This window comes from Cynara cardunculus (genome assembly GCF_001531365.2).
Source record: "Cynara cardunculus var. scolymus isolate 2C chromosome LG 8, CcrdV1, whole genome shotgun sequence".
Taxonomy (NCBI): domain Eukaryota; kingdom Viridiplantae; phylum Streptophyta; class Magnoliopsida; order Asterales; family Asteraceae; genus Cynara; species Cynara cardunculus.
The window spans coordinates 933,571-949,436 of record NC_037535.1 but is presented as its reverse complement, the minus strand read 5'-3'; the positions used below and the strand labels follow the sequence as shown (position 1 = coordinate 949,436).

At 35.1% G+C, this 15,866-nt stretch overlaps 2 protein-coding genes and 1 long non-coding RNA gene across 4 annotated transcripts in view; 1 reads left to right on the top strand and 2 right to left on the bottom strand.

Moving 5' to 3' along the window:
* The first annotated feature begins 1,529 nt into the window (after positions 1–1,529).
* Positions 1,530–2,075, top strand: LOC112517014. Its single transcript, XM_025124308.1, has one exon. The coding sequence runs from the start codon at positions 1,557–1,559 to the stop codon at positions 1,914–1,916; it is 360 nt and encodes a 119-aa protein (XP_024980076.1). The 5' UTR covers positions 1,530–1,556; the 3' UTR covers positions 1,917–2,075.
* Positions 2,076–2,942: 867 nt separating this feature from the next.
* On the bottom strand, positions 2,943–7,171 carry LOC112516386 (replication protein A 70 kDa DNA-binding subunit A). Of its 2 annotated transcripts, XM_025123399.1 has the most exons (3): positions 6,823–7,171; positions 3,380–4,666; positions 3,156–3,306 (listed from the first exon to the last, which is right to left on the bottom strand). In XM_025123399.1, exons 1-3 carry the CDS (start codon positions 7,080–7,082, stop codon positions 3,258–3,260), a joined length of 1,596 nt encoding a protein of 531 aa, XP_024979167.1. In that variant the 5' UTR covers positions 7,083–7,171; the 3' UTR covers positions 3,156–3,257. The 2 variants fall into 2 exon arrangements, with proteins under 2 accessions (XP_024979166.1, XP_024979167.1); XM_025123398.1 differs by having other exon boundaries at positions 2,943–4,666.
* Positions 7,172–13,914: 6,743 nt separating this feature from the next.
* The window catches only part of LOC112516114, a 3,653-nt gene continuing 1,701 nt past the window's right edge, over positions 13,915–15,866 (bottom strand). Inside the window, exon 3 of the long non-coding RNA XR_003069596.1 lies at positions 13,915–14,451. This is a non-coding gene — a long non-coding RNA (uncharacterized LOC112516114). The remainder of the gene's footprint in view (positions 14,452–15,866) is intronic.

Genomic DNA, 15,866 nt, shown 5'->3' with positions numbered 1-15,866 from the left:
TATTATGATTTGAATATTTATGGAATATGAATAGAGTTTATTAATTATGATTAATATTTTATATTAGGAAACAATTAATTGATTAAAAATTGAATGGTTGAGATGAGGGTTGTATAGGGTGTAAGAATGGCAAAGAGTGTAGAATAACATCCCTCTATATATATATATATATATATATATATATATATATATATACACACACACATATGGACCCTTTGCTATGTGTAATTTGTTCGAAAAGTCTTTGTTTGTTCGATTATAATCAAGAAATTTATCAAGTTTATCAATTTGTTCGAAAAGTCTTTGCTATGGTTCTTATGGTTTATGAAAACTCTACTTTATCACTCGACCTTATAAAGTACACCACATGCTCAACAGTTTGCATTTCGTTATAGTTTCTTCCAAATAGTCACCCCATATATTAAGTTATTATCATCCTTTTCTATTTTCTTTATAATCTTTTTATTTTATCGTACAAAACTAATAGACTCACTTCAAAAGGGTTCGCATTTCACCATCAGAATGAAGCGATAATTTTTTTTAAAGTACTGAACTCAAACCAAATTGTATGATGCATATCATCATAAACCCGAACCGTAACCAAATCACATACGCAATTAACCCCTTTTTTGGTTTGATTTCTTTATCTGTTTTCCGTTGTATTACACTGGTTAAACCTTTGAGGATGTGTAGTGGAAAATCTCAACTACCCCAGAAATTCAGGCGCCATCAAATGCCCTTATGACCATGGAAGTTCACCTACGATGACTTCAGACTATTTGTGGTCGCCCAGGGGATTAGTCATTGCATATAAGTTGACCTAAAAAGTCACGGTTATCCAAATAAATAAATAAACTGCACACTGGGGATTTACCGATTACAAACTAACCTTGCAGGGTTAACACAACCGACAATAAGACGTAGGCTTTTGGGGTTTCTCCTCATATGTTACCGGTTCGAATCCTGCAAAGTCATAAGGATTTTCCAGACTATCCTTCATGTCCCCAGGACCGAACACCCAAGGTTAAAAAAAACTGAACAGGCAGTAAACGCTTATCCAGGTAAGTGCTTACCAAGTAACATTACCTCGCTGCATGAATATGGTAAAGACCAAGAATCTTATCCTGTAAGAGCGAGACAAGAACCAAGAGTCTTACCCGGTAAGTGAGGGCGACGACTCTTACCACGGTAAGCGCTTACCGGGTAAATTGTTGCATACGATGTCGTTTTGGTGGATTAAAATCTTACCCGGTAAGTATATAATAGTGTTAAAATTTTACAGCTAAACACTTACCGGGTAAGTGTTTGGTAAACGGATTCTTAATTTATATTATGTTTTGTTTGTTTATGATTCTCTTACTTTTTGAAAGCCAATTATATAAGACTAGAAAAGGGTATGTGGATAAGGTTATCCACCAACCACAAGTGGAGAAGCTGCCACCTAGGATACAACAGATTAGAGGACACAAATCCTCCCAATCCCTCCTCTCTCTGTTATAAGCCCACATCCCCTTTAAAGTAAAATTCATTTTATTGAAAGGAAACAAAGCAAGCAAATGGCTTCAACAACTTGTGTAGTTTCCATGGCTATGCCATTGGCTTACTCCTCAACCCACAAGAAGCTTATCACTTCAACCTCCTTCAACCCATTGCCAATGAGACCTTCCACCTTACCCAAACCTGGAGCTGCACGGTTCGTTGTGCAGAGTTCGTTCAAGGAGCAGGCGGTCACAGCAGCAACAGCAGCGGCTCTAACCGCTTCCATGGTGGTTCCAGATGTTGCCGTGGCGGCATCTGGTGTCTCTCCATCGCTCAACAACTTCTTGCTCAGTATCGCGGCTGGAGGGGTTGTGTTAACTGCAATTTTGGGTGCGATAATAGGGGTTTCCAACTTTGATCCCGTCAAGCGTGCTTGAGTACTAGTAGTTTCATATTTCTATTCTAATAGTTGTTTGCAATGTAATTCTTATAAAATACTTGTAAATCTCAATCTATGGTTATGTATTGCAACGCCCAAATAGCCCGAAGCAAGCAGATTCGTCATTCATCCAATAACATCTGATTCAACTTAAGACCATGGTAGAAGTTATTGGTAGCCACAACTTTAAGCTTATAAGAAGCTCACATATCTAAATTTCTATTCATGTGAGATGGGTTGTTATAGACTCTTCCACTTAAATTTGTAACGTTCACCAGTGTTTATCGGTGATATGAGATTCACCTAGGATGTTACAAACCGTCACGCACCCATCTAGCCCAAGCCCAATATTATGCTATATATTCTAGAAGGGGTAATTGGGTAATACATTGGTATCATAAGAGGTGGGAGTACAGTATCGAGAAAATTGTCCATTGTTTTGTTTAGGATTTAGGGCGAGACTACCCTCTTGAATGCTAGATGTTACCAGTTTACTTTCCATTTAATCAATAACAATTGAGAGCTTGGTTCATAACCAATTGGTATCAGAGCCAGGTTAAATGGTAAGACTCATCATTTTAGGTTTGCCCCACCATCCGAATTGTAGGATTGGCTCTGAAAACCTTTAGATCAGCTTAAAGCATGGGGAAGATATTGGTATCCCAAAACTTTGAGCTTATAAGAAGCTCATAAATCTAATTTTCTATTCATCTTGGATGAGTGGTTACAATTACAAACTCCCACACTTAAACTCATGACATCCTCATCATGCCTTACCAGCATCCTCCATCGCCTAAGATGTTACAAACACTGTCATAAGGATTCACCATGCTCAATGAGGTTTACCCCACCAACCCGATAGTACAAAGATTGGCTCTAATAAATATAAAAAAATTGGTAGCCCACTATAAAGAGCTCACAAATCTAACTTTCTATCCATGTGGGACAGGTTGTTATATAAATCAGAGCTCTAAGAACAGCTTATAAAAGCAATGAAATAAATGAGAACATCAGGAACAATGCATGCAACAATTCATGTTATAATTGATATATTTCAATTGAAGTGGCAAGTCTGAACGTAAATGTTGAATATAAAAATGTAAAAACTTGGCAGATCAATTAAATTGACCTGGATGCTGGTTAAATTTTGGGATTAAATCTAACAGAAATTTGGTGTTGAAAGAGTAACTCACCTTGTCTACTTTAACGACAGTTATTTTGACCCGCTGTTCTTCACCGTAGATTTCTTCTTTGATTTTGAGCTTCAGAAGTACCTCTGCAAACAGGCGGCTTTTAATTATATTTGCGAAATAATCATCATCTTTTGCTTCATATTTTATCATGTAGAGGTCCTTGGCAGAGCAGCCCAAGATTTCTTCACCAGATTCCTGAAAAGCAGTCACCCATGTTAATCCAGTATGATCTTGGACTTGACATTGAAGAAGATATCGGTAATCACACTCTTCGAATTCTTGGTTGCAGCGGTCGCATTGCCATTTTGAGTTCCCGGACTTCGTTACTTTCTTGTTGCACTGTCGATCTCCGATTGTTAACGGGCAGGCAGTGTAGCAAAAGTTGTCGGTTTTAATGAAAGTTATGGTTGCTTTTACGGTGACCCAGTCGGGTTTATCTGATCTCCCAAGGCCTTCGTCTTTGATCTGAGACACGGTTTTACGTTTTTCGTTTTTAGACCCGGCAGGCAAATCTCGGGAGATGGATTGTGAAGCGATAGTTCTGCCGCCTCTATCGAACCAGGATCTCAGATTGTTGGCTTCTGGAGAATCTGGAGCGATGAATAGTTGAGTGGATGAAACAGTCCCAATCGATTTTCCCGTGAAGTCGTTAACTTTTCCGGCTTTTACAGCTAAAACAGGTGAAAACCCAGAATCGACCATTTCTTGAAGTTTTTGACCTTCTCTATTGCAGAACTCCCCCCAAAGTGTTAGTTCTACACTTTTACCTGATTGATCCTTTAGGCTTAGAATCCTTCTTTGAGTTTCCATTCCGTTTTTTCGTAAGATAGGAACAGAAGGGTTGACTGATATTACAACACCAATGACATCTACGATTGAATGATTCTCAGCCGTTTCGATCTCACTGATGGGTCTGAATGAAAATTGCTGTTGTGGTATCGATTTATCTTCATCTGGGCATAGATCTATGGTAGAAGATGATTCCAGGAAAATCTCCCATTCATTATTCAGATGGTTGAAGTTTTTCTTGGCCGGTTTTAAACTTCCTTTTGATATCGTGTAGACTTTCCCAACTTCAACAACATCATAGAAGCGATCAACAACAGCATTAAAACAGGTGACACGTATTTCCCCTCCATCTGAATCCAGGAGGTCAAAAGAGAAGACTTTTCCATCACCCTTGGCATTGTTGTAGCGACGGAGATCTCCTTTTGCAGTAACTCTTGCTTTAATAGCCCATCTACCTTGGTACGGGTTAAGAGCAGCAATCGGGATGATGCGTGCTGGTGCCTCGTTTTTCATGATTGCCCCGTGGCTTTTGTAACTTGGAGGTGGTTGGTATGCAGGTTGAACAGTTGGTCGGAAGGTTTGACTGTTGTTACTAATATTTGTGGCACTTGAATGATTGCTAGAGGGTATTGCTGTGCGCTGAGGCTGAGGGATGCCATTGGAAATTGGATTGGGACCCACGGTGTCAGATTCAGCATATATCTTTGGGTTCCCGATAATTTCACAATCGGGTATAATGGTTTCCATGTTAAGGACAACAATAATCCTGCAAAACAGACCACATAATATCAATCAAAACAGATGGATGCATTTGCGTATCTAGAAGAAGACACAAATTATACCATTTGGAAAGGTCATTGACAACAGATATAACACCCATGTATGATTAGAACAATATCAAGTCAAGTTGATGCTCTTATAAACTGGATCCGGTCAAAGTTATAAATCTGCTAAATCATTAATAAACTATATTCCTTATTGCTTAATACATCCAATGAAAGTATCAGTATGGTGAACCATATATTCATTCATATTGCTTGCAACTGGGGAGAAGTAGCTTGTTTGACAAAAAGAATCAGAAAAGAGAAGTGAAATATTCATGTACATGATCACCAGCATGAGAGTGTCAGTTATTAGAAATCAATCAGAACGAGGAAGAACGCTAATGATCATAATAATAATGCTTACCTATAGTATAGAGTATTTGTAACTTTATGGCGTTTGTTTTATTCTAGGTAAAGGAGGAGCAGTTGTTGATTTCAACTGATAAATATGATACACAACCGAAACAAAGAACTTGCTGCCAAGACCCAGAACCCACTGGAATCACACACGCTGATGTTAACGTGTAATGTGTTTAACTGCTTATGCATCTCCTGAATATGCTCACTCCAATAGAACTAGTCGAAGTTCAGCTTAAAGGCCGTTAAAGAACCTCATATTTTTCGGTGAAGACAATTTGCAAAAATGCAAATTTATTGTATCTTCCTTGTTCCCTTGCTATATTGTATTGAATAAAAGGAAGAAACTGCTCAACTTAGTGAAGGTATACCTTCATCATTTAACTAATCTCCCATCTCAGGTGTGATTGCATCATGGAAATGTTTATGTTTCATATCATTTAGCTTTTTCATTTCCTCCAATTTGATCAATTTTTCTTTTGTGTTGTACAAAACAATATCAAATACATAATTAAAGATCTAGAAGTTTATTAATCCTAGCAATTACATGTTAGTTATACCTTACTTCTATTTTATAAAACTAGATGCTAAACTGTTAACTGCTCAAGCATGAATATCCACAGTAGTTAACATTCCAGTTTATATACAAGGATAGCCTTGCATTCAGTTACTAATTCATGCTTTAGCTTTATTTAGCTTTGATGTACTAAATTAAAAATCAAACATGCCATTTAATGACTAGTTCAAAGACCAAGAGCAGTCTTGATCCCATGACCGTTAAGGTAGATTAGTTGCGTGATGAGGATAGCTTGCATTTCAAACATTTAGGGGTATTTAGCTTTGACGAACACGTTTAACTAATGTCTATCAAGCTACACTAACATGGGCATTTCAAACTTTTTGCTATCAAGTGCTTACTCTTCATTTTGAGCGATCAAACTACACCAACTCAAATTAAAAAGGGCACACATACTCAGATACAAGTTAGTATCCATGATCATGATTCATTGAAGCGATAATAGAAAATAAGACGTGTATGTATGCTTAATACATTAAATTGCTCAAATGATCAGTAATCTATCACTGTAGTTATGTATTTCAGTAGGCAAAGTGTTTAATATATATATCAATCTTGAGAAAAATAACACAAAACAACAAACACACATTCATATATGTATTTAGAGAGATTACTTTATTGAACTTCATGCAACAAATAATGCTTGTGGACGTCTAACGGGTGGCTTCATGATACATTTCAACAAATACTATTTTCCCATGTATGCAGAAAAGCAGAACATATTAACAAATGCGAGAAGAGGAATCTATTTCATTAAGATCTGCCTGAAGTTGTTCGAAAATATGCACGACAATTTCACCTACGGAGAAACAGCTCACAATAAGCAATTTAATAGTACAGGTGGCCAGTAAAACCTCACTACTCGGTTACATTGTCTGTGATCTAAGGCTAGTATAAACACATTTTCAAGTGTTCATCCTGTTCAGTCTTAAGTCATATATCTACATCAATCTCAAAACAAAATCAAACAGAACAGTGAGGGCTAAACAGAGTTCATCATCTACGAGATTATCCCGCTTCATCGTCATCTAAGAGATTCGAGTTAGCCCGTTGTTCTCTCTTTTAGTCGTATGTATTCTTTTTCTCTTTTAGCCTATGTTCATTTCTATAGCAAGCAAGTGAACAATTACAATATGTAAAACACGTACAAACAAATGAACGTACTTGCGATTTTGAATTTTGCTGCAAATGTACTCGATGAGTTGAACAACGGATCCTTTACGAACGGCGCCGGTTTTAACTCGGTCATTAAGCTGAGTAGCAAGCATTGCTTGCTGACTCGAAACGGAATCGGAGAGAACAAAACGGTACCTTTCCTGTGCGGAGCCGATGAGCTTGATATCTAATACCTGTAGCAACGGCTTCGAATTCATGTCGCCGGCAAGAATCACCGGAATACCGTTAGATGTCAACTGCACAGGCATTTTATTTGAATTACGGAGGTAAATTATCTGGAATTTTGTGAGAAAAAAGTTAGGGTTTTGAGGGGAGATGATAAAAGGAGATTGGCGGGGAGACGCGAGATCAAACCGACTTATGAGAGACTTGTTCGTTGTATGTAAAATAAACCCGAAAGTAGAAGCTGCGTATGGAGTACGATATATTTCAAATTTAAAATCGAAAATTTGAATTTTTATTCTTGCTTCATATTTTTGTACCAATTGTTTTTTATTTTTTATTATTTAACCTGTTATGTAAACCGACTAATTACAGAAAAAACTATTTGTTTTACAGGTAGCTCGAAGTCACCATATTTGAATCTTAATGGTCATAAATGATTTTTATTTATCCTTAGATTCGAACCTAAAATCTTCAGACACTGTTTTTTATTTATGTTGTTCTTTTATGGTTTTAGGAGAGGAAAAAAATCTTTGATTTATGTTTAAAAGTTTAAATATGGTATAAATTCAAAAAATGTTTTATGTTATAATTATGACAAAATGTATGAAATAGCAACTTACTTTTATAAATTTCTTTATTATAGCATTTTACTTTTAGTTTTTCTTATTACAATAATTTACTTTCATAATATTTTTTATTAGAGCATCATATTTTCAAAAATTTACCCGTTATAACATTAGGTGACCTTTTAAATTAGATTTACCCATTATACCAGGTTTTTTTGTCACCTCATCGTCCACGTAGGCTGTCCAAATATACAATAGTATTGACATTCCAAATTTTATTATAGTATTGTACTTTCAAAATTAGTTTATTATAAAATAATCAATTTCTATTACAGTATTGTATTTTTAATTTTAATATTTTTAAACATTGTAAATCTAATCAGATATGTTTATTAAAAATTATAATAAATATTATTTGAGATTTTAATATCGTTTTTCTTTATTTTGTTTTTGACATATTATAAAAGCATACAAGCATTGGTGATGATAAAATCAAATTAGCTAATACATACAAGCATCACCAATACAATTAATGTTATAATTTTTTAAAAATATATTCGATTAAATTTACAATATTTAAATGATAAAAATATTAAATTAAAAGTACAATGTTGCAATTGAAATTGATGATGTTATAATTAGGGCTGTAAACGAACCGAACGTTCAGTGAACCGTTCGTGAACCGTTCGGCGGGAAGTTCGTTTATGTTCGTTTATTTAATAAATAAACGAACATGAACAAGAGTCTCGTTCGTTCATTTATGTTCGTGAACGTTCGTTCATTTACCGTTTGTTTACGTTCGTTCATTTATGTTCGTGAACGTTCGTTCATTTACCGTTCGTTTACGTTCGTTCATTTATCGTTCGTTTACGTTCGTTTATGTTCGTTTATATATTAAATTTAATATACAATCTTTTATTTAATTACTTAGAATTCAAATAATATTTATTTATGTTCGTTTAGGCCGTTCGTTTATGTTCGTTTAGCCCGTTCGTTTATGTTCGTTTAGCCCGTTCGTTTATGTTCGTTTAGCATGATAACGAACGAACATAAACGAACACGAACACACATTATTTCTAAACGAACGAACACGAACACAAAGATTTTCGTTCGTTTACCGTTCGTGTTCGTTCGTTTGTTCGGTTAAGTTAAACGAACGAACATGAACAAGCCTCCGTTCGTGTTCGTTCGGTTCGTTTACAGCCCTAGTTATAATAAAATAATTTTGAAAATAAAATGTTATAATAATAAATGTCATATCAGCATTATCGTACATGTGGACAGCCTATGTGGACGATGATGTGGCAAAGAAAACTGGTATAATGGGTAAATTTAATTTAAAAGGTTATCCAATGTTATAACGGGTAAATTTTTGAACGTACAATGTTCTAATAAAAAAATATTTTTAAATTACATTGTTGTAATAAGAAAAACTGAAACTAAAATGCTATAATAAAAAAAATTATAAAAATAAATTATTATTTCGTACATTTTACCCTTACAATTAAATTAGACTTTATTTATTTCATTCAAACGGATAGAAAAGGATTAATCGGCACATTGTAATGAATAATGTCTCATTAAATTTAGCAAGATGTTATAAAATTATTTTTAATTATTTCATTATTAATAAATATTACGTGTGTACATTTAGTTAGATTTTTAATAATTAGTTTGTTTTGTGTCATTTTACAATCATTATATGATATAAAATAACATTGAACATCATTTAGGGGTAATATGGTCATTTTAACAGTTTTGTCATGTTTTGTCCTAATCGTAACTAATCACAGGAGAGACAAGTAGTCATGTCATGTCATGTCATGTTCCGTTCTGTTCCGTCCAATCTGCATACCAAACATTACCTTAAAATTACATTACAGTTAAAGTTATATTAATTAAAATTTAAAATATCATTAATCAATTACTTGCCCTTCTCATTTTAGCAAACTTTCTTACATAAAGTATTTATTAGAAATTAAGTAATTTTTTAAATTATACGTTATAATAAAATGGTATGATGATAAAAAAAAATATTATTAAAATACTTAAAATAATTTATTTGTGTAATTTTCTCGTGTGGTTAGAGTAGAAAAAGAACTGGTGTTTAAAATCATTTTTTTTGTTATTTAAGTGTTGTTTGATAATTGCTAAATGATTTGGTACGGAATGATTAAGTGGTCAGAATGTTTAAGAAGCTTTCATGATATAGTGCAAAATGAAATATAATTATTTGGTAATTGTTTACAATGAAATTAGGGCTCTTAATGGTTAAGAGAGATCCAAGATATAAAATCATTTAGAATGTTTTAGAACCATTAAGAGACAGACTTTTTTTTTTTTGCCAAACAAGATTCACATCTTACCGATTTAGATGTTGCCTTTTAATGAAATTATTAAGAGCTAAACAAACAAACCCTCAATGGATCTAGTGGCTTAGAGCACCTTTAATGGGAGGTTATTGTAAAGGTTTTTACTATTTTAGTAAGTGATAGGAATAGCTTTTTATCATTGTAATAAAAAGGTAATTAAAAAACTTTTATGAAAACATGCGGGGATGTTTTGTCAGAGATATTAAGCAGTAATCAATTGCAATAAAAATAAAAGATTTTGTTTAGTATTATATAATATAGTGGACTCATTCTCCCAAATGTCCAAATTTTCATTCCAAATTAAACCAGGGGGTGGGGATGAAAATTCATTCATATTTTCGTTCTCTGTTATTTCCATTTTCATTCTCTGTCATTTCCATTTTTTGGAACAAAAAATACTTTGACTATTAAAAAACCTTTTATATACATCCTTTTACCTATAAACCGGTGAAGGAATATGTAAAAATCATCAAAACAATAAAAAGAAATTAAAACCCAACCCCTTGCACCATTGTCGGGCTTATATTCTCTTATCACAATTCCTAAGTCCTTCAAAATCAAACATTGCATCAAGGTCCACATGTACCAACTAGAAAGTAGTCGTGGAAGGTTTTCAAGATCGGTAAAATGAGCATCACGAAGCAATTTTAAATACCCTGACCATGGCCAAAAACCAATAGCAACACCAACAATGGAGCACCTACTAAGAGGGTTGACGATATTGAGATTGAATTTCTGGGGAGATAGAGAGTGAATCTAGAGAGGGAAAGAGAATCTTCGACGTTGGAAAGAGAATGAACCAAAAATGGCTGGAGTAATCAAACCACAAGACCTGGACGATAAGTAAGCGAACCACACGACAAACTTGGACTAGTGACGACGGCCTGGAGTTGTGACGACAACGGGCTAAGCTCAAGGCGGTGGCAACGGTGACAAGAAGTTAGGCTGAGGTTAGCGTCGATGAGTGGTGTAGGGACGGCGAGAACGAGATTGAGATTTAAGACGAGGAGGTAGCATCGGACGAGGCAGACGATTTACTTTTGATACTTTTTAGGTTTTTTGATTTTTTACTTTTTACCTACTAGACAAATTACAGGTAGACATGGGAATGAGACCCATCCCATTGAGGAATCCGATATACCTGTCCCGATGGGGTCGGGGATTCCCCACAAAAACAGGGACCAAACATGGGGGATGGATATCCCTGAAAGTTAACAACCGGGGATGGCGACGGGGCCTGGTAACGTGATCCCTACCTCGCTTCATCTTCGATTACTATATATATTTATTTCTAAAAAATTAGATATTTATATTTTTTAGATTTATAAATAGTACTTTGACATTTTTTGTTATATGTATATTTTTGAGTTATCTTACTTTTTTTAGATAAAAAAATGTTGAAAACCGTAAATATTTGGTTTAACAATTACATATGATGTTATGATTTTGTTCACAAATAAACATTTGATATTCTATAAAAGCAAATTCTGAAGACATGTGACATTTAAACATAGATCATTATCGATCAGATGTGATATTTAACACATTTAATGTAAAATATCTTATATTAGTAGGAAAAATCTCCAAGTTCGTTTTGGGGATAGAGATAGGGATGTGATCATATTCCCCGATAGAGATAGGACGGGACGGGACAGAGACGTAGATTGGGATCGGGACAGGAATGGGGGTCCCTGCCTCATTCTCCCCCATTCCCATGCCTAGTTGCARGTTACATTTTTAGTTAATAGTGACTCATTTAATATAGTTTAAAAAGTTCAATGATTTATTTGACATGTTTTAAAATATCCAAAGACTTGTTTATTCAAAAATATTGTTTAGAGACTAAATCATTTAAAACACAAAAGCCCATCGAATATTTTTCCAAAAAAAAGTTAAAACGCTTATCCTTTCAGCTTAGTTACCTCACTTAGTCACTTGTATTTTAGGCCTCATGAAGAACCAAACACATCCAAACATAGAGACCAAATCCATTTTAATTAACAGTCTCATGTTCTATTAGGTCTCTCAGAGTCTCATGTTCTATTTTAATTAACTAAGAAGCCCAACTAAAAACTGAAAAAGGGAGCCCAAAAATGCAACATACATGATGCGCTGATGCGTAGGTGATGCACGCATCATGTGATGCGTAGGTGATGCGAGTGCATCATGGAAACGCAATGCATCAGACCCTTTGATGCGTTTTCTTCGAAGCATCATAGCACATTATGCGCGTATTTTTAAACCAAGACAGGTAATACGCTTGCAACTGCTCACATGACGAAAAACCGAATTTTTCCTCTCAAACTATCTGAGCATACAAAAGTTACACCAGTGAATAAAGAAATTACAGATTCTGCACTTTGGCACGTAAGGTATGGTCATCTCATCATTGTTGGCTTATAAGTGCTAAAAAATAAAGACATGGTCAGGGACCTTTCCAACAACGTGTCGTTCAAAAAAGTGTGAAGGATGCATTCTCGAAAGACAAACAAAAAGGCCATTTCCAGTAAAGGAATCCAAATGTGCAAGTAAGATACTGGAGCTAATTCATGCCGATCTTGTGGACCGATGAGAACAGAATCGTTATCAGGTAGCAAGTATTTATTGCTTCTTACAGACGGCTACAACAAGATGAGTTGGTGGAAAAACAAGTTGGAGAACCCATAAAAGCTCTTCGAAGTTCGAACAGATCATGGAGGTTTCTTTTGAAAGAATTTATTGATTTCTTTGACGAGCATGGTATTAAAAGAGAACTTATAGCGGAGCAAAATGGTGTGGCATAACACAAGAATAAAACGGTGATAGAGATGACTCACTCAATGATAAAAAAAAAAAGGATTACCCAATTGCTTTGGTCTGAAGGCGTTGCCATTGCGGTGTACCTGCTAAACCTTTCCCCAACAAAAGTTGTTTGGGATTAAACACCACACGAGGCATGGAATGGAAGTAAACCTTCGGTAAGCCACTTGTGGGTTTTTGGTTGTATTCGTTATGTTTTACAGGCTATGGAAATGCATACATTGAAAGAAAAGTCGAGCAAAAGTATTTTTATTGAATATTGCACTAACTCGAAAGCATATCGACTTTATGACCCTCAAAATGGAAAAATCACAATTAGCAGAAATGTGGTGTTTGATGAGAATAGTTGGCAATAGAAAGAAAAGTCCAAAGGATCAAGTGCACAACTTGAACTACACGAACCGTAGGAAGAAACAACAAACACCTGTAATGGTGGTTCAGACAGCTCAACACCGACTGCCATAAAGACATCGAGTTCTAACCTTTCATCTTAAAGATGACCTTTCTGATGATCTGAGTCACTCATTGAACTTGCAGAATTCCACGACGTCGATTTCCTATCGAAGGTGAGTCACCTTCGTCATTGGCATTGTTTGCTAGAGATCCATCAAGTGTTGAAGAAGCAATAAAACTACAGGAATAGAAAGAAGCCACGAAAGCAAAGCTGCAATCGATAGAAAAGAATCAAACAGCTAGGAGGTAAAAATGAAATTAGTCTGAAATGGATTGTCAAAACAAATTTCTTGTGGTTAGATTGATGGTTAGAGGGTACGCTCAACAAGAAGGAATAGATTATGAGGAGATATTCACGTCGGTTGCTCAATTTGAAACAATTCAAGTTATCTTGGCACTTGCTACCAAGAAACAATGGAAAGTAATTCAATTTGATGTGAAATCTGCTTTTCTAAACGACAAGCTAGAAGAAGTCTACGTTACTCAACCACCAGGATTCAAAAAACCAAATGAGGGGGAAAAGTGTTTAGTCTCAACGAAATGGGTTCAAGGGAAGCATGCATGAGCCGACTTTACATCTGAAGAATCAAGGCGGAGGTAATTTTAGGATAGTAAGCATACACATCAATGATATGATTTATAGCGGATAATCGTTGCATCTTATGTCTAAGTTTAAAGAGTCCATGAAGAATAAGTTTGACATGACTGATGTTGGAGAATTGAAGTATTTCCTAAGACTAGAAGTTAATCAAACAAAAGATGGAATATTTGTCACAAAGGAAATATGTAAAAGACACGTTGGAAAGATTCAACATGTTCAATTGCAAAATATCAAACACTCCGATGAACAGAGGTGAGAAATTGAAACCACATGATGAAACATAAAAGAGCAGATGCAAGCTTGTACAGGAATCTAATTGGCAGACTCATTTATGTCGCACATTCTTGTACAGATGTGAGCTTTGTTGTTCGAGTTCTATCATGGTTCATGCACAATCTGAGTCGACATCACTTTGGAGCAGCAGAGAGAGTCCTATGGTATCTCGCAGGAACAATGAACTTTGGTATTCTGTATCGTAGCCTCAAAGGAACAGTGATAGCGATCGGGGTGGCTAGGCAGCAAATGGACGAAGTACAACAGGAAACTATTTTATATTTGGGTTGACCGACATTTCTTGGAGCTCGAGGAAACAGGCAACAATATCACTCTCCAAAACAGTGCTGCAACAGCTACCGCCTGTCAATGATGCATATCTGATATTCTGGGATAACAAGTCGAACGTCATGCTCGGATGAAATCCAATTTTTCACAACCAAACGAAGCATATTGAAAGCAAACATCATTTCATAAGAGAAGCCATGGCAAAGGGTGAAGTTAAATTAGAGAGTTGCAGCAATAAGGAACAACATGGAGTGTTAGAAGTAACCGCTAACTCAAACTAGTCAGTCCATCTGAGTTGTTAAATAAAACCTAGAGATTAGGATATAATACTTATGTCTTACGAGTCTGTTGAGAATATTTAGCTTAGTTTGTTATTTTCCAGCCTATTTAACAAAGGCTTGTGTTTGGTATTGATTTAACCAGAAATAAAGGGATCCCAATGCTTCTATTACTTTCTTGTATACTTGCACTTCTTAATTTCTATCAATGACAAACAATTCCAAACACAACCCTATGATTAACATCAATGGTAAAAGGTCATCAAATACTAAGGGGTTCTCTGGTAGGGTTTCCATTAAGTCATGTATGTATAAAGTTGTTTGTGTTGATTGCTCTATCTGTGTAGACTGAGAAGAGTTTTATTTGGAAGGGTTTTTTCATAGATGGAATTATAAGAACATGCTTTTAGTTGGAGGCAGGTTTTGAAAATATTTGGCTTTTTGTATAAAGCTCTTCTTTAAAAGTTGGCTAAGTCAATTTTTATATCATCAAGCCAATACAAAATAGTCATTTATAGTAACCAAATAAGTTGTCTCATTAAACTACTAACAAACAGACGCTAAATCTATACACACCTTGACGAAAAAACAAATAGCCCCTTACTAACCTGATGATGTGGTAAAGATAGGTGTTGTAGCATATATATATCATCAAATATGAGATCATACTATTTTTATTTAAACTCCCCAAAAACATCCAAATGCTAAAGGGTCGTCCCAATTAAACCAAATTGGTTGATGTCTTGGTCAAAAAGCCAGAAACAAACATCCATATATAGCTGAAGAATAAGCCATCCATACAATTAAGCTCTAAACATACATACCACAAAACATTATTGTCACAACAGCAAACCAGTGCTACTCTAAACAAATAGCCTGTAAGACTATTTCCATAACAAACGGATTGAGAATGGATATAGCCAAGAAAAACAAACTATCTACAATAACCAACTCAATTCTCAACAAGCACCATCTGACCCGGAAAAAAAGGTTACTTCACAAGGAGTAAAAAGGTTATGTAATGTTTTACTAAGATAGAAACACAAAAAAGAGACGAGAAAACTTCCATTATTTGATTTCGAAGGTGCAAGCATACAAATGAAAGGATCATTTGCACATAAAGTGACTCACAGACTCCAATTATTTAGTCAACTTCCGACACAAGTTGGCAAGATATGAACCAATTTGTTTTATAGATGACATACCACATTAACATTTAGATGAAACAAGAATCAGT